Here is a 21,762-nt window from a genome sequence, read left to right on the forward strand (position 1 = left end):
GACACTCTTCCTTCACTTTAGAAGACATTGCCTATGTGCAGAATGAGGTTAGTCGCCGGTCTGCTATGATGTCCCCTGTCTCTACTGATCGCTCAGCATTACTTTCTATCTCTAGGGATGGCCTAAGCTTGACTCCCATCCCTTCGTCTGCCACCAAGGAGTCTGTATTCTGTGATTACTGTAAGAAGCCATGGCATACTCGTGAGACGTGTTAGAAGCTTCATGGGACTCTATCTGGGGGTCGAGGTGATCTGTCTAGTTCTAGAGGAGGTCGGTTAGGCCAGTCTAGAGGATGTGGCTCCAATCCACGGGCTCTTTAGTCTAGTGCTATTGATACACTTGATTCTACTTCTGCTTCCGTTGGCCAGGTTTCTAATGGTTTCTCTGGCATGACTACTCATGATCTTGAGGATGTTCTGCATCATTTGGTGGACCGCCGGTCTTCTACTGCTCTCAGTACATCTTCCTCGTCGTTTGCCTACTCAGGTAACTTAGCTTCTCCTCCTTGTGTTTTCCTGTCTCATACGTCTTTGCCCTGGATTATTGATTCTGGTGCCTTAGATTATATGTCTGGTTCCTTTGATCTTTTCTCTGCCTATAAGCTCTCTTCAGGTCAGGACAAAGTTAGGATTGCAGGTAGTACTGTTTCTTTTATTTCTAGAAAATGTTTAGTCCATGTCACTCCTACTTTACCTCTCTTTTCTGTTTTCCATATTCCAAAATTTTCTATTAACCTGCTATCCTTGAGTCGTATTACAAAAGATTTGAATTGTAATGTGACATTTTTTCCTGATCATTGTCTTTTTTAGGACCTTGTCACGAGGAGGACGATTGACAGTGGTAGTGTAGAAAATGGTATCTACTTCTTGGATCAACCGGACAAGCTTGCTCATTCTTCCACCACGAGTCCTTTTACCACCGATAATATATGGCTGTGGCATCGACGTCTTGGACATTTTTCTTTTTATTTACTTAAGCACTTATTTCCATCTGTTTTTCAAACAATAATGTGTCTGAATTTCTTTGTGAGTCTTGTCAACTTAGAAAATAACACAGAGCTTCTTTTGCTCCCAGTTTTAATAAAAGTTTAGTTCCTTTCTCATTAATACATTCTGATGTCTGAGGTCTATCTCGTGTTATGTCTATGAAAGATCCTTGTTGGTTTGTTACATTTATTGATGATTTTTCTCGTAGTACTTGGGTGTATCTCATGAAAGACAAGAGTGAAGTTTTCTCTGTGTTTTGCAATTTTCATAAGATGATTTGTACTCAGTTTGGGACCACTGTCAAAATATTTTGTTCTGATAATGGGGGTGAATACATAGATTCTGAGTTAAAGCAATATTTTTCTACTCATGACATTATCCATCAGATGAGTGGAGGAAGAGTATTTTAGTGCCAATATATAAGAATAAAGGAGATGTCCAGAATTGCAATAACTATAGAGGAATCAAGCTAATGTGTCATATAATGAAAGTGTGGGAGAGGGTGATGGAACACCGATTGGGAGATTTAACAAAGGTGTTAGAGAATCAATTTGGGTTTATGCCTAGCAGGTCAACAATGGAAGCGATTTATCTTTTGAGAAAAGTAATAGAAAAGTATAGAGAAAAGAAAAGAGACATTCATATGATGTTTATTGACCTTGAGAAAGCATATGATAGAGTGCCCCGAGATATAATATGGTGGGTGTTAGAGCAGAAAGGGGTGACAAAAAGTTACATTTTTGTGATTAGGGACATATATGAAGGGGTGGTGACCACTGTTAGATCGCCTGCTGGAGAGACAAATGAATTTCCTATCACTGTTGGGTTACACCAAGGATCTACTTTAAGCCTTTATCTTTTTGCTTTAGTTATGGATGAGTTGACGAGAAATATTTAGGATGACGTGCCATGGTGTATGCTTTTTGTAGACGATATCGTGCTAGTGGATGAGACTAGAAAATGAGTTAATACAAAGTTGGAGATTTGGAGAAAAGCTCTTGGATCTAAAGGTTTCCGGATAAGCAGAAATAAGACAGTACATGGAGTGTAAATTAATAACAGTAACAATGAAAGCAGAGGAGAAGTGAAGATTGAGAACCAAGAATTGCCTAAGAGTGAACATTTTCGTTATTTAGGGTCGATTATCACAACAACGGGGGAGATTGATGCGGATTTGGCCCATAGGATGGATGGTGTAAGTGGAGAAGTGCGTTTGGGGTACTGTGCGATAAACGAATACCCACTAGACTAAAAGGTAAGTTCTATAGAATGACTATTAGACCAGCGATGTTGTATGGGACGGAGTGTTGGGCAACCAAGAAACAACATGTAGATAAGATGAGTGTGGATGAGGATGTTAAGGTGGATGCGTGGCAAGACTAGACAAGACAGAATTAGGAATGAGTGTATTCAGGAATGGGTAGGAGTAGCATCGATAGAAGATAAGTTGAGAGAGAATCGATTGAGATGGTTTGGTCACATTCAACGGAGGCCAACAGAGACAGTAGTGAAGAGATGCGATGCTGTAACGGTAGAGGGGAGTGTTAGGGGATAGGGTAGGCCTAAATTAACGTTGGCTAACGTTGTAAATAGAGATATAATTCTGTCTACTTAATTTGACTAACGAAATAGCCTTTGATTGGGCTGAGTGGAGACGAAGGATTCATGTAGCCGACCCCATTTGATGGGACTTAAGGCTTGGCTTGGTTTGGTTTGGTGGTTTGGTTATGGCATTATCCATCAGACCTCTTGCACCAATATCCCTCAACAAAATGGGGTGGTAGAATGCAAGAATCGCCATCTTCTTGACATGGCTCGGTGCATGTATTTTTCTATGAGTATACCTCGGTCCTACTGGGTTGACGCTGTTCTCAACGCTGCCCATCTTATTAATCATTTTCCTACCCAGGTCTTGCCAAAACAAGCTCCTCTTCAAGTCCTCCTAGGTTCCCAGTCCTTGTTTTCTATTCCTCCCAAAATATTTGGCTATGTCTGTTTTGTCCATAATCACTCTCTTACTCGTGGTAAGTTGGACCCTCGTTCCTTCAAATGTGTTTTCCTTGGGTAATCTCCTACTAAAAAAGGGTATAAGTGTTACCACCTTCCTTCTCGTAAGTAGTTTGTGTCCTAGATGTCACATTTTTTAAGTCCCAGTCCTATTTCTTGTCCTCTCCGGTGTCCCAGTCCTTCTTTTAGGTAGAGCCCTGGTGTGAAGTGATTCCCGTGATTCTTATGGTGGAACCAGTTGTTCTTGCACCACTACCTCCTACTGGGACTACAACACCCAATGTCACCAAGGATAGGGAAGGGCAAGTTTATGTCAGGGACAAAGATAGATAGAAAGTTAACTGGATACAAGAGATCACTTCTGCTCTTCCACTGCCATCTCCTGCTTCGGATGAGAGTTCAGGTAACTTTGAATCTCTTAAATCCATTAATCTTGATGTTCTTATTGCCAAGAGAAAGGGTGTATGATCTTGTTCTCAACATCTTATTTCAAATTTTGTGTCTTATTCTCATTTGTCGTCCTCATATAGAGCGTTTGTGTCAAATATTTCCTCTGTTAGTATTCCTAACCATTTTCAAGATGCTCTTGCTACCTCTGAGTGGAAATTTGTCATGATTAAGGAAATGAAAGCACTTAGAAAGAATGGCACTTGGGAATTGACTGAGTTACCTAAGGGCAAACGACTTATGGGATGCAAATGAGTGTATATTGTGAAACACAAAACAGATGATTCTATTGAGCATTACAAGGCTAGAATTGTGGCAAAAGGGTTCACTCAGACATACGGCGTTGACTATCAGGAGACCTTTGCACCCATGGCTAAGATGAATTTAGTCAGAGTACTTCTCTCTTTAGTAGTTAATCTAGATTGGTCACTTCATCAGTTTGATGTAAAGAATGCTTTTCTCCATGGTGACCTTGAAGAAGAGGTATATATGGACATTCCTTCTGGTTTTGAGGATCATTAGACAGAAGGCAAAGTATGCAGGCTTCAGAAGTCATTATATGGTCTCAAATAGTCTCCAAGGGCTTGGTTTGAGAGATTCACTCAGGCTATGCTTAAATATGGCTTCAAACAGAGTCAGGCAGATCACACATTGTTTGTGAAACATTCCTCACTTGGTAAGGCTACAACACTCATTGTTTATGTAGATGACATAGTTCTTACGGGCGATGATAGTGAGGAAATTCCTCTGTTGAAGAAATATTTGGCTAGTGAGTTTGAAATCAAAGACTTGGGGAGCTTGAAGTATTTTTTGGGAATTGAAGTTGCTCGCTCCAAGGGTGGAATATTTATCTCACGGGGGAAGTATGTGCTTGATCGGTTGAAGGAAACTGGAATGCTTGGCTGCAAGACTTGTGACACTCCACTGGAACCCAATCAGAAACTGGGGGATGATGAAGGAGGAGCAGCTGTTGACAGGGGGAGCTATTAGCGATTAGTGGGTAAACTCATTTACCTATCTCACTCTCGTCCTGATATTGTTGTTGCTATCAGTGTGGTTAGCTAGTTTATGCATGCTCGTCATCAAATTTGCTTCAAGGCTGTCATGAGAATTTTGAAGTGCTTGAAGTCTGCTCGTGGTAAGGGTCTTTATTTTTCAAAGTATGATTGTCTTCGTGTAGAAGCCTATACAGATGCTGACTGGGCTGGATCAGTGACTGATAAGAGATCGACTTCAGGATATTGTACCTTTGTTGGTGGCAACCTAGTTACTTAGAGGAGTAAGAAACAGAATGTGGTTGCCAAGTCAAGTGCAGAAGCTGAGTTTAGAGCTATGGCACAAGGAGTGTGTGAGCTCTTATGGATCAAGTTATTGTTGAGTGATAAAGGTATTGCTCAAACAGACTCTATGCGGTTATACTGTGATAATAAGGCCACTATCAACATTGCTCACAATCTGGTTTAACATGATAGAACAAAGTATGTTAAGATTGATCGTCACTTCATTTAAGAGAAACTCACTAGTGGCACAATATGTACTCTCTTTGTGCGGTCTGGTGAACAACTTACTGACATCCTCACCAAGTGAATTGGAAGTAAGCCATTTCATGACATCTTAGGAAAGCTGGGCATGAGAGATATCCTCGCACCAGCTTAAGGGGGAGTGTTAGAATAATATATTATTATTTGGGTTATTATTTTGTAATTATTCTGAGTTAGGGCTTCCTCTTGTAATTGTTAACTTCATTAATATAAATAGGGGATGATATCCTAATCATACCTTAATCTTGGTATTCTCTAAAATCATCAGAACTGGCATAAGAGATGATGATTGACTTGGTGGCACAAGAGAAGCCTGCTCTTTCTGACGCCGTGAATAAGTCTTAAGATCAACTCTGTCCAAACGACCACTGATATCTGACTCCTCATCAATAGAACTGTTAGGCTCCCCCTCACCACAAATAATAGCCCACTGAGTAGGGAGGAAAAAAGACAACTCATGCTGATATGATGCCGTCTCATCCGCAATCTAATCTATACCACTCTCCTCTTGAGGAGATAGCGGAGGACAAGAAAAAAAAGACTCAGATTCACGGAAGGTGACATGAATACCAACATACAGCTTGAGTGTGAGGGTCATAGCATTTGTAGCCCTTTTGAGTAGCAGAATAACCAAGAAAGACACACCGGACAGCCTTAGGATCAAGCTTCCCACGAGTATAAGGTTAAAAATGAACAAAACAGACACTACCAAACGCCCGAGGTGGAAGGGAAGAAGTAGAATAAGTCACGGGAAGAAGCTGAAGAGGAATTTGGAAGTGGAGGATACTAGATGGCATACGGTTAATAAGGTAAGCCGCGGTCCAAAAAGACTTAGGAACGTTCATGGTAAACAAAAGAGAGCAGGCAACCTCAAGGAGGTGGCCATTCTTGCGTTCAGCAACTCCATTCTGTTCAGAAGTGCCAACACAACTAGTCTAATAAAGAATGCCATGCTCCTGGAGGTACACCCTGAAAGCTCCATCAACATATTCAGTCCCATTATCACTTCAAAGAATTTTGATAGTAGCATTGAAGAGATTGGATACCATTTTATTAAAAAGTTTGAAACACAAGAAAACCTCATTTTTAGTGTGAAGTAAATAAATCCAAATCACATGGGAATAACAATAAATAAACGTGATAAACCACCGATAACAAGAGGTAGAAACCACAGGGGACGGACCCCACATATCGGTATGAATAAGCATAAAAGGAAAAGTACTTCTTTTATTAATTGAAGAATAACAAGTACATTTATGCTTAGCAAGCTCACAAGCATCACAAGCAAAGTTATTTCTAGGACAATCTCGAATTAAGGAAGGAAAAAAGGTTCTCTAAAATACTAAAGGAAGGATGCCCCAAATAGCAATGCCACTGATGAAGAAGACAAAGGGAGGAGCCAAAAGTGCATTGAAGAGCCTAAGAGGACAAAGTTGATGTAGGAATGGCATCCATAAAATACAGTCCACTTGGTGCTATACCATTGCCAATTTTCCCCATAGCCAGTTCCTGAAAGACACAATGAGTTGGAAAAAAGGTTACAGAGCAATTGAGAGCAGCAGTAAGGCTACTAACAGAAAGTATGTAGAAAAATTAGGAACATGAAGAATAGATGAAAGCGTAAGTAAAGAGGTGCAATGAATAGAACCCTTGCCGGAGATAGAAGATAAAGTGCTATTAGCCACTCTAACCTTATCTCACCCAGAACTAGGTGAATAAGAATAGAAAAACTAGAAGTACCCATCATGTGATTGGTAGCACTGGAATCAATGATCCAAGGAGATGACGCAGAGGTATTAAGTGTACTAGTAGAAATACTTGTGTGGGCAAAGTTAGAAGAGGTAGAAGAGGAAGGAGCTAAGCTAGATGAAGTATCAAGTCGAGCCATCAAACGTCTGAGAGTGTGAAGCTCACCCTGGGAAATAGAACCAGCATCATCTGAGGCACTAGCAGTAGTCTCAGAAACATGTGCTTGACAACCACGACCACGACCACGACCACGACCACGGCCTCGAGTAGGCCGACCATGCAACTTCCAACAGTGTTCTTTATCATGTCTATCTTTCCCACAATAGTCACACTTCAACCGGTCCCAATCAACCAATGGACCCTTACCACCACCCTGAGGCTGACAAGGCAAAGTATCACGTGACTGAGGGCCAACAACCATCATGGACCGATCCTGAATAGGGGCATGCACCATAGCACTACGACGACTCTCCTCCTATTGAATCAGTGTATAAGCCTCACACAAGGTGGGAAACGGAGAGCGACCTAACACTTGAACCCGTATCTGATCAGACGCGAAATTCAAGCTTGCAAGAAAGTCATACACTCGCTCTTTCTCCACAGCCTGCTGAACTATGGTGGCATCTGTGGAGCAAATTGGCTGGAAACTCTAGTAGAAATCTAGCTCCTACCATAACCCACTCAACTCAGCATAGTAGACGGCCAGAGAGCGATCCTTCTGATTCAAGCCCCTAATCTTCTTCCGTCGTTCATAGGCCTGGGCATCATTACCCTGTTGAGAATACATCTGAGATGCAGCTATCCAGATCTTGTGAGTGGTATCCATCAAGAGAAAAGTCCTACTAATGGTAGGTTCCATAGAATTGATCAGCCAGGTCATCACTAAAGCATTCTCAGAAATCCAATGAGCAGAAAAAGTACTATCCTCAGTAAATGGCTGGGTGCTACTAGTAATATAGCCAGTCAAATGCCGAGCGGCAATGGCAAGACTGCAAGAGTGGGACCAAATCAAGTAATTGGTGCCATTAAGCTTGACCGGACTAATCTGGAGAGAAGGACTATCACCAAGAGGCATACCACGACTCAGTCCACTGTTCTCCTTGCCCTTAAGAGTACTGACCCCCGCGTTTAGCCATGAGATAAGAGAGAGATGGTTTAGAAACACAAGCAGGATATCAAACAAGGCTTGACAACACCTAACTAGCACAACAAAGAACATTCTAAGGCTGAAACAGTGCAAAATAATCCCAGAATAAAGCAACCAGATCAACTAGGAGCCCAAACATTGAAGCAGATCATCCAAAACTCAGGAAAAAGCCAAGGTAGAGCCAAAATACAGCAAAACAAGGACAACAAACCCCTCTAGAGGGTCAGTCGGCTCCCCAAGATGTGAGAGGGAGGGAAAAATCAATCAAAAAAGGGTGCAACAAGTGACTTTCAAAAAATCACCCATTTTTGACGAAAAATCAAAAAAATTGGAAAACACAATGAATAATAACCAAAAAATCAAAAGGAAATTATAGGAAGAATGCCCATTAATTTTCGAGCATATTGTAATTTTTTTTTTGTTTTTTTTGTTTTGGAAACGTACCGGATACAAGAACGAGGGAAGAAGGAGAGGAACAATCTTCAAGGAGGAAGATATTTCTCTAATACCATGTTGAATGTATAGATGAGAAGGAGAAGAAGAAGTTCAACCGAGAGAGAGAGCGAGGGAGAAACAGCAGCTGTATAATTTGATTCAAAAAACATAGGGTTTCCCCCTTACAAACAACTATATATACTAATAAGAATAATACATAAAGACCAAACTACCCCTAACACTTAACAGAAGGCAACAGATGTTATAAGGCATTCCCAGTTTATATCCATTTAAATTAAAGAGGCAGATCACTGTTACAGTGCAGCTGAGGCTGCAGAGGTTGGCCATTGTGAATTGCTAGCAAGTAACTTATTTGGTTTCTCTTCATAGTGGGTTATAAATTGAAGACCATATAGGGTCTTTGATGGGGATCGAAAAGGCATTGGATAAAGATTTAGTGAATTATTTTGGTAATGTTGTATATTTATTGGATTTTAAAGATTTAGTGAATTATTTTGGAAATGTTTTATATTTATTGGATTTTATTATTTTATAAGGTTTTATTAGGATTTAATTATTGTCGTGTTTTATTTTTGGTTAATTTAAGTAGGGTTTTCTAGAATGCCTATATATATGCTTTATTTAATAGTTTTGGGATTATACTTGATATGAATATTGATTATTGAGAGATTTGATTGGATTGTGATCCCTTGTTTATTCTTTTTTTTTCTTCATTCTTTCTTATGTTCTTGGTGGTACATCAAATCTTTTTTTCAATTGGTAAATAAGAATTTAATTAAGGTAACTATATTGGTATTGTAGAGCTTGATATGCATTGTTTGACCCCTTTCCTAACAACTTAAGCTTGTAGGACTAGTGATAATCTAACATGGTATAGAGCTCAGGTTGGGGGAGGTCTTAAGATCAAATCTTTTGGTTTTCCCAATTGCTTTATGTTTCTCTCTATATTTGGATGATTGAGTGTCGACGTGCTAGATGGGGTTGCATGTGAGAGAGGGTGTTGGAGAGCTTAATATGTAATGTTAGGCGCCTTTCCTAACAACTTAAAGCTTTTGGGACCAATGGTGATCTAACAATGGGATTTGGTCGTAAATAAAAAGATTGCATTGAGACTGATACCTAGCTATTACAATAAGAGGCCTATTTATGGCTTACAATAGAGTGGTGAACAATTAACCTAAATGTTCTTTAACAGTAATTAATGTTTTTATGTACAATAGAGTGGTGAACAAGTAACCTAAATTTTCTTTAACAGTAATTAATGTTTTTATGTACGTGAATTATCACTTTATTCAGGTTTTTCATAATTAGACAGTCGCATCATATTGGAATTTCTGAATGAGTGATGTCATTTTTAAAATTCAACCATCTGTCTATGTTTTAAAGATGAGGTAAGATTTACATGTTAATAAATTCCTTCAGGGTGATGGAAGACAAAAACATGTTGGCAGGATCTTAGAATTTTTCAAAACAACGGATGGCAAGGATTATTTTAGGGTTCAGTGGTTTTTTAGAGCTGAAGATACTGTGAGTATGCATAACTTTTATATTTTCCTTCATGCCCTAGTGCGTTGCCATATAATTTGTGATTCTTTTTTTATCTTTTTCTTCCAGGTTATGAAAGAAGAAGCTGCTTGCCATGACAAGAAGCGTTTATTCTATTCTACTTTAATGAATGATAATTTATTAGATTGCATTATTTCAAAAGTCATTGTCATTCAAGTAGCTCCAACGGTATGCAGTTGTAGTCTGTATAGCTCTTAAATACATGCTTTCAATTGTGGCTTATGCCATAACTATATATTTTTTCTTAAAAAAGCATTGTCTTTATCCGTGCCCCTTTTTTTTAATGTTGCATCGTTCATAATTTCATCATGTGCAGCTAGGTCTGCAACTGAACTCTTTTCCACGGTCTGACTTTTATTATGATATGGAGTACTGTGTGGAATATTCAACATTTCGCACCTTGCTGACTGGTAAGAGTGTTAATAGTGGTTATGGTATTAGGTTGTGATATAAACAGTGCTAGCACTTGAACAAAAAAAATGGTAAAGACTATAATCAGCTCAGGATAATAGCAAGATGTATGTTGCAGCAACTAAAGGATGAGGAGGTTTTGCTCAAATTTCCTTCAATAGATCTATTTTTGGTGGAGTCAACTTTGTGCAGCGGAAAAGAGATTCCATGGCTGGGTTTGCAGCTACAAATCAATTTTAGTTGTTGGCCAAATTTGGATGTGTTAAACACTACAAGGACAATGTTTACCTTTTTTCTTTTTCTTTTTTTTTTTTTTCCTTCTGGTCAATAAAGGAATATTTCTACTCAGAATTTCTCCATCTTTCCTCGTGAGAGTATGTTGGCCTAATTCTAATTTACTTATGATCTATTGGAAGTTGAATCCTGTCATTTGCTTAATTTGATTTTGACACTTCTAAAATTGTAAATAATATTTTCTTCAAAATTTTACTTTTTAAGGATTTCTATCGCATTGTTCAGATCCCAATGAATTCCTAAGATATTTATCTTTGATTCACATATTTTTTTGGGGGTATATTTGTACGATTGCCTCTTTTTTATTTGTTTATTTTTTATGTCTGCATTATTTCCTTGATTTTGAGTTTTTAAGAAATCCTAACACAATTCACTAGTTAAGGTTAATTTGATTATCAAATTAAAATCCTTTTGACATTGCATCAGATTATTCTGTAGAGAGCTGTGACTTATCTTTGCGTGATGACATTGAGACTTTAATGATTACCGCAACTCCATTGGAGGAAATGACCCATTGTGAACCTTACAAAGCTGAGTTGGCATTATTAGATCTTTACTCTGGCTGTGGTGGAATGTCAACTGGATTGTGCCTAGGGGCCAAACTTTCAAGTGTTAATCTTGTGACGGTAATTAATAAAATTAAGTTTTTGGTAATACTTGATTTTTTAAAAATCTTTTTTATTTATCCTGCAACCTTACATATTGTTCTATTTGCCCTTTTTTCAGAGATGGGCAGTTGACGCTGATAATTCTGCTTGTGATAGCTTGAAACTGAATCATCCAGAAACACAAGTGTGTATTCATCTTGTCTTAGTGCACAACCTAGTGATGGCCACTTCTCTTTGGACTCTTGAGGCGATATGTAATAGTTATATGTTTCTTTCTATAGGTTAGAAATGAAAATGCTGAGGATTTTCTAGAACTTTTGAAGGGATGGGAAAAGCTATGCCAATGGTATGTTTTCAATAATTTAGATACAACACTTAAATCTAGAGAAGACGACACGAGAGAAGTCAAAAGCAATTTAAATTCTCCATCTGATGTTAAGATCTCTGCTGGAGAATTTGAAGTTTTGCGCTTAGTTGATATTTGTTATGAAGATCAAGGCAAATCAGGCAAGCGTGGGCTAAAATTTAAGGTACCTCCAAAAGTACACGTAATATATGTACATATGTGTATATATTCTCTCTTGTTGGAAGGTTTAACGACATTCATGTGCCTTTATAAATTCAAAATGTCTTTGTTTGTGACTATGTTTGTTACAAGCCTTAACCAAGGAGCAAGAGCTCACACAATTTCTCACAAACCGGAACAAAAATGAGAAGAAACTTTCTAGAATTGTACTTCTTTAAAGAATACTGATTACAATTCTCTCCCTTTTTTTCTGTTATGCTTGGACTCTATTTATTCAGACGTCTTTGTAAACAGATTTGCAACTCGATTACAATTGTTTCAGCTGCCCCAAAACAGGGTCAAACTGAGCATTAATCCAAAACTTACTGCTAACTAACAAATGCCACCTAAGCTAACTAGTAGTCACTTGGGCTAACTAATACCACTTAAGCTAACTAACTAGTCACATCATCTTGATTTAAAAGTTATTTATCATCTCTCCTTTGGCTTGTATCAATGTTAATATATGGATGCTGAGCATAAATTCAGTAAATAAAATTAATTTATGTGGTTTTCAATGCAATCTAGTTAATTGCTTCTATGAGACAAACACGTGGATCTTTTTTATTTTATTTTAGTGGGTATTGATGAACACCTGATCTTTGTTATCATAAATTAAACTATGAATGCACTTACAGCTATATAGTTGATATCATAACTTGTAGGTTAGAAACAAACAAAAGCATGCAATTTAAGATTTACCTCTTGTAGTTATATATGTTTTGAGCTTTTCAAAAATCTGTGTATGTTTAAAGCTATTTGTACAGTGTCTATCATGCAAATATATATCTATCCCATAAACTTCCTACTTTGCAATAGTGTGTAATATCTCTGTGGCAATTGCCTAAAATATCACGTGCTGCAAATTTGTCATTTCATCAATTTCATCCCTCATTTATTGACTGTTGGAAAGTGCTGTCAACAATTTGCTATGTTGACCTTCATTAGTTATTATATATAACTAAAGTTTATCAGCTACCACAACACGTGAAAGTTTTATCCATCATATATGCTAACAGAATAGGCAAGTTGAGTTGTTTTTAACGATAAGTAACTAGTTCTTGCCAACTGTGACATTGAGCGAAGTCTTGCAGGTATGGTACCATTTGCTCAAGTTTTTGATATTTTCTGTTTCATTTTAACTTAGTATAGGTCGGATTCATCATCCTTGTTTATAATATTAGTTTGGTGAAGATGATTTTCACTTATAGCTATTTTATTAGGTGCGCTGGAAGGGATATAGTTCAAGTGAAGATACATGGGAACCAATTGAAGCATTGAGGTTAGTACTTTTTGTCTTTAGATAATAATATGAACATGACCTAGTAACATTAACATTGATAACATTAAGAACAACAGCAATGACTACACAAAATAACAACTATTTTAAACTTATGTTGTTGTTCTTTTTCTTGTTTTTCATCACTATTAGTATGGTTCTTTCTCAGCGACTTGGTGCTGCATTATTACTTACAGATATGTATTTGTCTCAGTAACTGCCAAGAACGAATACAGGATTTTGTTAGAAGTGGATTTAAATCTAAAATCTTGCCACTTCCGGTAAGTTGCTTTTTCTAACTGTACAACCTGAATGCTGAGTATGGGAGACTGGGAGTGTTCACTTTATTATAAATTTATTGTCCTTTTGTATTTATTTTCCCTACACTCAATGAATTAATTTATTCCAGGGTGATGTTGATGTGCTTTGTGGGGGCCCTCCATGCCAAGGGATTAGTGGCTTTAATCGCTATAGAAATATTGATGCCCCATTGGATGATGAAAGAAACCATCAAATAGTTGTCTTTATGGACATAGTGAAGTTCCTAAGGCCTAAGTATGTCTTGATGGAAAATGTCGTTGACATTTTAAAGTTTGATAAAGCTTCTCTTGCAAGATATGCATTAAGTCGTTTAGTAAATATGAAATACCAAGCAAGGCTTGGAACTATGGCTGCCGGCTGTTATGGTCTTCCTCAATTTCGGTTGCGCGTTTTCTTGTGGGGTGCTCTTCCTAGTGAGGTGATTGTCTTCTCATTGTGTCTCTGTCAATTAAGAACATAACCATCTGTACCCACTGTAATGATCAATAGAAGCGTTCTTCCCACAAATTAACTGATACTTAATTTACCCTCAATGAATGAATTTTTTGATTGAGATGAAAAATAACAGACTTTGAAATGCAATGTAATACAGCAATGGACAAATGCATTTGCATATTCTGTTCATCCAAAGGCTATGTTAAAAATAATAGACTCATTTGAATACTATGTAAGATTGAATTGAGTGCTTTTTTGTCCATGTGGTAATACAAGAAAACAATTCATGAATGTCATTTTCCTTGCAGAAACTACCCCAATATCCACTTCCTACACATGATGTTGTTGTTAGAAATTGGCCTCCCCTTGAGTTTGAGGTACTACTTTAACTTAAAGGGGCAATTTGGATTTTCCGGTACTATTTTTCTTATTCATGACCTTCATGTTGCAGCAAAACACCGTAGCTTATGATGAAGGCGAACCTCGTGAACTTGAAGAACCTATCATTCTTCGAGACGCCATCTCTGATCTTCCAGCTGTATTTTTTTCATATTTAGTTTTGTTGGTTTCCTGTTTTGATACAATTTCACTGTCTTCTCATATAAATTTACACTTCAGGTCACAAGCCATGAAATTCGTGAGCAGATGACATACGGAATGCCTCCAGAAACAGAGTTTCAAAAATATATAAGGTTAACTAAAGATGGTAATGAAATTATCTTTTAAATGCCTGTTCTTTAACTGAAGTTGAATATTCTGCTGCATGGCTTCCTCAATCTGGGCATTGGTTTTGACTCACTAGTTGTTTTCATGGTATACATATTTCTTCTTGATTGTGGACTGATTTGATCACATCATAAACTTGGAAAGTTTTAGACCTAAGGTCATCCCTTCTCTTTTTGATATATGTAGTTGATCTCACTGATTTATATGCTTTTAGCAATATTTACAGGTTAATTAAAATTTGCTACAAGTTGTTGTCAGTAGTTCCATCTGTTGGGGCATTTAGTGATTAGTGATTGCCCAATTTTTGTTCTAATTAACTACAATTCTATAATAACAGCTACTACTGATTGTAAGAAAGTGAAATTTTGTGAACTTGGATAATGAAAAATTTAGCCAGCCCCATTTGATGGGACTTAAGGCTTGGTTTGGTTTGGATAATGAAAATTTTCAAAATTGGAAGAAGTGATGATATCCAGTCATTGATTGGGGATGGAAAAGTGTTGGATAAAGGAAAGTTAAAGATTTTGTAATTTATTTATTTGTGAGTTTTAAGTTAAATTAGAGTAGTATTTTATTTTTGGTAACTTAATTCTGGTTTTCTATGTTGACAATATATATGGCTTTATGTAACAGCTTTAGGATAGCTTTAAAATAATAATATTGAGTTGAGATTGTGGCCGTTTTTATGAGATTAGGGTTTTGACCCTATTGTTCTTCTTTTTTCTTTTTATTCTTCTTGAAACCTTTGATCTTCTCTTTTGGATCAATTCTCCATAATTTCTAATTTTATTATCAATTAGATAGTCAAACGGATTTTTTAATAGCCATTCTTCATCCGGCACTCTGCTACTTTATCAGATTTAACTCTAATTATGAAGCTTATTTGAATTCGGATATGTGATGTTTTTCGTTTTTACTGAATACTTTTGGTTTACATTTGAGTTCGTGGCTTCTATATATTAGGAGTTGAACATGTGAGTGTTTATATGGGCTCTTATCTATGTTGATGCTGCCTGCATTTGTTTTTCATTTGTGGGGAATCTATATTCTGCAATAATTTATGCCTCCTTTCTTTAATATGAGATAACTGCTCTGCTGTATCGTGTATGCTCAACTATTTTGTGTTTCCTCATCCTCACTTGTATGCATTGGGAGAAACAGAGAGATCGTGGGACTTCGTATTGAATATATTTTTACTTTTCCCCCCCCCCTCATTTGTCTAGAGATGATGGGATTTGCACAAAAAGGAGTTAAAGATGCAAAAAAGGCTATATTACATGACCATCGCCCTTATCAATTGTCCGAGGATGATTATTTACGAGTTTGTCAAATTCCACACAAAAAGGTTTGATCAATTTGTTGTTACATTGATGTCTGAGTTTTAGGCTCTTGTGACTCTTTAGTTGTTATGTTTGCAGGGAGCAAATTTTAGGGACTTACCTGGTCTGGTGGTTGGACATGACAACATGGTTCGTCGGGATGCAACAAAGGAGCAAATGATGTTACCATCTGGGAAGCCAATGGTGAGCAGTTTGTTGCTTTTCTTCAGAATGTCATCACTGTCCTTTATTTTCTATTCAATGGAGAACTAAGGGGTTGTTTGGAAAGTGCTAGATTAGTATACCTTTTGATTTTTTATAAAAAAAACATGAAATATGGGTTGGGTTTGAAGTGATGTGGTAGAGATGTGATGTGACTTAAATAAGATGATTGTGACCTAAATAGGATAATGTGCTAAAATAGCATGTGCTATTTTAGCACATGCCAAACAACCACTAAATGTGAACTCTCTCTCTCTCTCTCTTTCTCTCTCTCTCATGCATGTGCGTTTCTAGTAATTTTCTTCTTAGTTGGGCATTAGAAAAATTTGTCAGTGAAGTTGTGAAAGCTAAACACAAATACACTAGAGAGTTTGTTTCCATTCATTCAACTAAGAGAGAAAAAGTTATATGAAGTGATTGAACAATTGAAAACAATGTAGTGTGCTTCTCACTATTGGAAAGCAAGACTGCTAGCATAAATGAGTAGAGGAATGTTAAAACTACTAGAACTACAATATTTTCTCCCCCATGTTAAAATAAATTAGTTCAATAGGTTAATTTTCTTTAATTTTGAGAACTATCAAATGTTTTAGATTGCGTATTTGAACTATTATGAAATTGAGATTGTAATAATTTTTGCATAATATTAGATTATTATTGTTAGGATAAATACAAGAATAGTTTTTCAATATTTTGCTTACGTCTTGATACTAAAACCAGATTTCAACATTTAAATGAGCAAATAAACTAGCATACAAAGACACTTCATATAACACTTTTAAACATTAAAGGGAAAAGCACAAGTGCCATATAACTAGTTCAGACTTGATATTGAAATGAATTTTTTTAAAGGACATACTGCAAAAAACATAAGAAAAAGAGAAAAAAAAAAAAAAGGAAAAAAAGAAAGAAGAGTAAACTGAACTGACTACTATCTTAAACTAATAATTTCTAAAATGGTTTGTCACCATTCTTTGAGCTTATGTGTAATACGATACTAAAATTTATATATATATATATATATATTTTTTACGAAAGTATCATTGTCATACCATATCCTATTTTTAAAGTCTTGTCTTATCACTATAAATAATCATATCGTATCCCAATCCCTTAATCCATATATCTGCTCCATAGCTCGCCATCCTTCATAACTGCATTGTGTTAGCATAATAGATTATTATTTGGGTTATTATTTTGTAATTATTTTATGCCTTAGGTCTCCTTTGTAATTATTGATCTTCATTAATATAAGTAGGGGATGATATCCTAATCATTCCCTAATCTTGATATTTTCTAAATTTATCATGGTATCAAAGCCAAACCCTAAAACCTAAACTCATCTATCCATATAGTTCCTGTTACTCACTGGAGCCACTAGCCACCAGCCATCAGCCGGAGACATCCTATGCCACCAGTGACTACCCTTTAGCAGCCGACTCCACCCCTAGGGGTTTCGGCTCACACTAAGAAAGACCCAGGTGGTTTCGGGTCTGGGTTGATGTCTGTCTGGGGTTTGAACCTTACTTGGGCTGGTCGATATCTTCACCGTAAGCATCGACGTCCCTCGTTGGTCTTTGCCGACAGGCCTCGTGGCCTTGTCTTGCCTTGCCGACTGCCACGGATAGCTTTTCTGGCCCAGTCGACAGCCCCATGTCGTCGTTGGCCTCATGCGACACTGTCAATGTTCTTCGCCCACACTAGTACCCTATCTGTTGTATCCTTTGACAATCTGTTTGACCAGGTCTTCTCTTCCTTTGTAGCCTTGTTACCTAATAATAGCGGTAGCCTATGAGTTCTTTATGCTGTCATAGTGATAGTTGTGTCTTTCCTTCCACCACCACCTTCCGGGTTTGTGATTGGTCCTAGTTTTGTTGAGGGTTCAGTCGTATAGTTTCTATGGCAGATTCCCCTAATGTGTCCACTACTTCTCAGACACCTAGGTGTGAGAGTTCCATTCTATCTATTACTATGATTGATAACTCAACCCTAGTCTTAAAATCGCCACCTCTCCCTTTAATGGTCAGAATTATCTAGCGTGGTCGCAGAGTTTGACTGTTTTTGAAGAGCAGAGAGAAGATGGGGTATGTTGATGGCAGAATACAGGCACCTAACGTCACTAACCCGGGTTATGACCAATGGGAGATTACCAACCCTTTGATTATGGGTTGGCTTATTCATTCGATGATACCAAACATCGGCAAGGGCTACTTGTCTATGGAGACTGCCCAGGATGTTTGGGATGTAGTGGCTGCTACCTATTCCCGCAAAGGGAATTTCTCCCATGCAGTTGAGTTACGCCGTTCTATCGAGAGTTTTGTTCAGGGGGAGCAAACGGTTCTCCAGTACTTCACCTTCCTCACCAACGGTTGGAAACGCCTTGATCACCTGCAGGACTATAAGCCTGTTTGCACTACTGATTCAGTCGGGTACATGACGTTCATTGCACAGGAAAGGGTCTTCAAGTTTTTGGCAAGGCTCAATGTGGAGTATGATCCGGTTCGGAGTCGGGTTCTGTGTATGGACACTATTCCTTCCTTTCAGGAGGCATTTGCCTATATACAGAATGAGGAGAGTTGTCGGTCTGCTATGATGTCTCCTGTCTTTATTGACTGCTCCGCATTACTGTTTACTCCTAGAGATGGCCTTAGCCTGACTTCCATCTCTTTGTCTGCCGCCAAGGAATCTGTATTCTATGATTACTGTAAAAAATCGCAGCATATTTGTGAGACATGTTGGAAGTTCCATCCGGGGGTCGAGGTGATCGGTCTGGTTTTAGAGGAGGTCGGTCAGGCCAGTCTAGAGGGCGGGGTTCTCACCTACGGGCTCATCAGTTTAGTACCGTTGATACACTTGATTCTACTTCAGCTTCTGTTGGCCAGCCTTCTGATGGTCTCTCTGGCATGACTACTCTTGAGCTTGAGGATGTTTTGCGTCACTTGTTGGACTGCCGGTCTTTTACTACTCTTACTACATCTTCCTCGTCGTTTGCCCGCTCAGGTAACTTAGCATTTTCTCCTTGTGTTTTCTTGTCTCATAAGTCTTTACCCTCGATTATTGATTCTGGTGCCTCAGATCACATGTCTGACTCCTCTAACCTTTTCACTGTCTATAAGCCCTCTTCAGGTCAGGACAAAGTTAGGATTGCCGATGGTACTGTTTCTTCCATTTCTAGAAAAGGTTTAGTCCATGTCACTCCTACCATACCTCTATCTTCTGTTCTCCATGTTCCCAATTTTTCTGTTAACCTATTGTCCTTGAGTCATATTACACAAGATTTGAATTGTTGTGTGACTTTTTTTCCTGATCATTGTTTTTTTCAAGACCTTGTCACAAGGAGGACGATTGGCAATGGTAGTGCGAAAAATGGTCTCTACTTCCTGGATCAACCGGACAAGCTTGCTCATTTTTCCACCACGAGTCCTACTACCCAAGATGATTTATGGTTGTGGCATCGGCGTCTTGGGCATCCTTATTTTTATTTATTTAAGCATTTATTTCCATCTGGTTTTGCAAACAATAATATGTCTAAGTTTCTTCGTGAGTCTTGTCAACTTGGAAAACAACACAGCTTCTTTTGCTCCTAGTTTTAATAAAAGTTTAGTTCCTTTTTTATTAATACATTCTGATGTTTGGGGTCCATCTCGTGTTATGTCTGTGAAAGGTTATCGATGGTTTGTTACATTTATTGATGATTTTTGTTATACTACTTCGGTGTATCTCATGAAAGACAAGAGTGAGGTTTTCTCAATGTTCTGCACTTTTTATAAGATGATTTGTACTCAGTTTAAGGCTACTGTCAAAATCTTCCGTTTTGATAATGGGGGGAATACATAGATTTTGGGTTAGGGCAACATTTTTTTGCTCATGGCATTATCCATCAGATCTCTTGCACCAATACCCCTCAACAAAATGGGGTGGTGGAACGCAAGAATCGTCATCTTCTTGACATGGCTCGGTGCATGTGTTTTTCTATGGGCGTGCCTCGATCCTACTGGGGCGACGCTGTTCTCACTGCTGCCCATCTTATTAATCGTCTTCCTACCCAGGTCTTGAACAAACAAGTTCTCCTTCAAGTCCTTTTAGGTTCTGAGTCCTTATTTTCTATTTCTCCAAAAATATTTGGCTATATCTGTTTTGTCCACAATCACTCTCCTACTCGTGGTAAGTTGGATCCTTGGTCCCTCAAATGTGTTTTCCTTGGGTACTCTCCTACTAAAAAAGGGTATAAGTGTTACCACCCTCCTTCTCGTAAGTGGTTTGTGTCCATGAATGTCACATTCTTTGAGTCCCAATCCTATTTCTTGTTCTCTCCGGTGTTACAGTCCTCCCTTCAGGGGGAGCCTTGGTGTGAATTGATTCTTGCGATTCCTATAGTGGAACCAGTTGTTCTTGCTGTAAGATTCCTGAAAGCTTTTCTGTATATTCAATTGTGTGTTGCAATACAATATGTACATTTGATATATATAGCAATTCTAGACCTAATCCTAAATAGGAAACAATAAACAATAGACCTAATCCTAAAAGGAAACAATATTCACAGAATAAATCCTAAACTAATATGAATAAACCCTATACTAATATTATTCTCACACCCCCGCTTAAACTCAAGGTATTTGGGCAGAAAACACTGAGAGTTTGCCAAGTAGAAACTGAAATCGAGCAATGGTGTAAGTCTTGGTAAAGAAGTCAACAAGTTGCAGAGCCGAAGAGACGAAAGGAAGCGAGATAGAGCCAGATTGCAGATGCTGACGAACAAAGTGACAATCAATCTCGATGTGCTTGGTCTGCTCATGGAAGACAGTGTTATGTGCAATCTGAATAGCACTGTGGTTGTCACAATAAAGGGAGGTCGGAGAAGACTGAGGGACGCCCAAGTCAGAGAGAAGACAACGAAGCCAGACAACTTCAGCAGTAGTATGAGCCATAGCACGATACTCAGCTTCGGCAGTAGAACGAGCAGCAACAGTTTGTTTCTTGCTTTTCCAAGAGATCAAGGAATCACCAAGAAACATACAGAAGCCAGGCGTGGACTTGCGATCAGTAACATCACTAACCCAATCAGAATCAACATAGACCACCAAATCCAGAGAGGAAGTAGAGGACAATAGCAAACCTTGAAAGATAGAACCGCAGAGATAGCGAAGAATCCGAACCAAGGTAGCCCAATGTGTGGAGCGAGGAGCAGAGACAAACTGGCTAACCACATGAACAACATAGGCAAGATCAAGATGAGTAGCCGTCAGATGGACTAAGCAACCCACGAGCTCTTGATATAAAGTAGGATCATCCAGAAGAATACCATCAGTAGTGTTGAGTTTTACATTAAGCTCAATGGGGGTATCAGAAATCTTAGTGTCAGTAAAACCGACACAATGAATAACCTTATTGGCATACTTGGTCTGAGAGAGAAAGTAGCCATTGTGAGAATAAACTACCTCAATACCAAGAAAATACTGTAATGGGCCCAAAACCTTCATTTCAAAGCTGCGGAAAAGATGCTGCTTGACCTCAGAGATAGCAGAAGAATCAGAACCAGTGATGATTATATCATCCAATAACGCAACAAATTTAGTAGAGGTGTGGAGAAGAAATAAGCAGAGTCCTGGTTACAAGAATGAAACCCAAGCTCAGTAACAGTAGTCTGAAAGCGATCATATCAAGCACGAGGAGACTACTTTAG

General features: G+C 38.2%; 1 protein-coding gene across 8 annotated transcripts in view; it reads left to right on the forward strand.

The window, feature by feature from the left end:
• The window catches only part of LOC114281969 (DNA (cytosine-5)-methyltransferase CMT3), a 48,349-nt gene that overhangs the window by 15,265 nt on the left and 11,322 nt on the right, over positions 1-21,762 (forward strand). For 3 of the 8 annotated variants that reach the window (XR_014344704.1, XR_014344703.1, XR_014344702.1), the window contains exons 4-17: positions 9,756-9,860; positions 9,948-10,067; positions 10,216-10,309; positions 11,031-11,230; positions 11,331-11,396; positions 11,494-11,742; positions 13,001-13,059; positions 13,271-13,337; positions 13,466-13,795; positions 14,121-14,189; positions 14,264-14,350; positions 14,431-14,504; positions 15,762-15,883; positions 15,957-16,061. Coding sequence is in view for 5 of the 8 variants with exons in the window: in XM_082895781.1 (XP_082751907.1) it covers positions 9,756-9,860; positions 9,948-10,067; positions 10,216-10,309; positions 11,031-11,230; positions 11,331-11,396; positions 11,494-11,742; positions 13,001-13,059; positions 13,271-13,337; positions 13,466-13,795; positions 14,121-14,189; positions 14,264-14,350; positions 14,431-14,518; positions 15,762-15,883; positions 15,957-16,061 (1,761 nt within the window). In the remaining 3 variants the exon portion in view is untranslated. Of the gene's footprint in view, positions 1-9,755; positions 9,861-9,947; positions 10,068-10,215; positions 10,310-11,030; positions 11,231-11,330; positions 11,397-11,493; positions 11,743-13,000; positions 13,060-13,270; positions 13,338-13,465; positions 13,796-14,120; positions 14,190-14,263; positions 14,351-14,430; positions 14,519-15,761; positions 15,884-15,956; positions 16,062-21,762 lie in introns of all 8 variants that reach the window. The other 5 variants (XM_082895781.1, XM_082895784.1, XM_082895780.1 and 2 more) reach the window with 2 other exon arrangements.

Source organism: Camellia sinensis, chromosome 11 (assembly GCF_055761805.1).
Source record: "Camellia sinensis isolate YWXY chromosome 11, ASM5576180v1, whole genome shotgun sequence".
Classification (NCBI taxonomy): domain Eukaryota; kingdom Viridiplantae; phylum Streptophyta; class Magnoliopsida; order Ericales; family Theaceae; genus Camellia; species Camellia sinensis.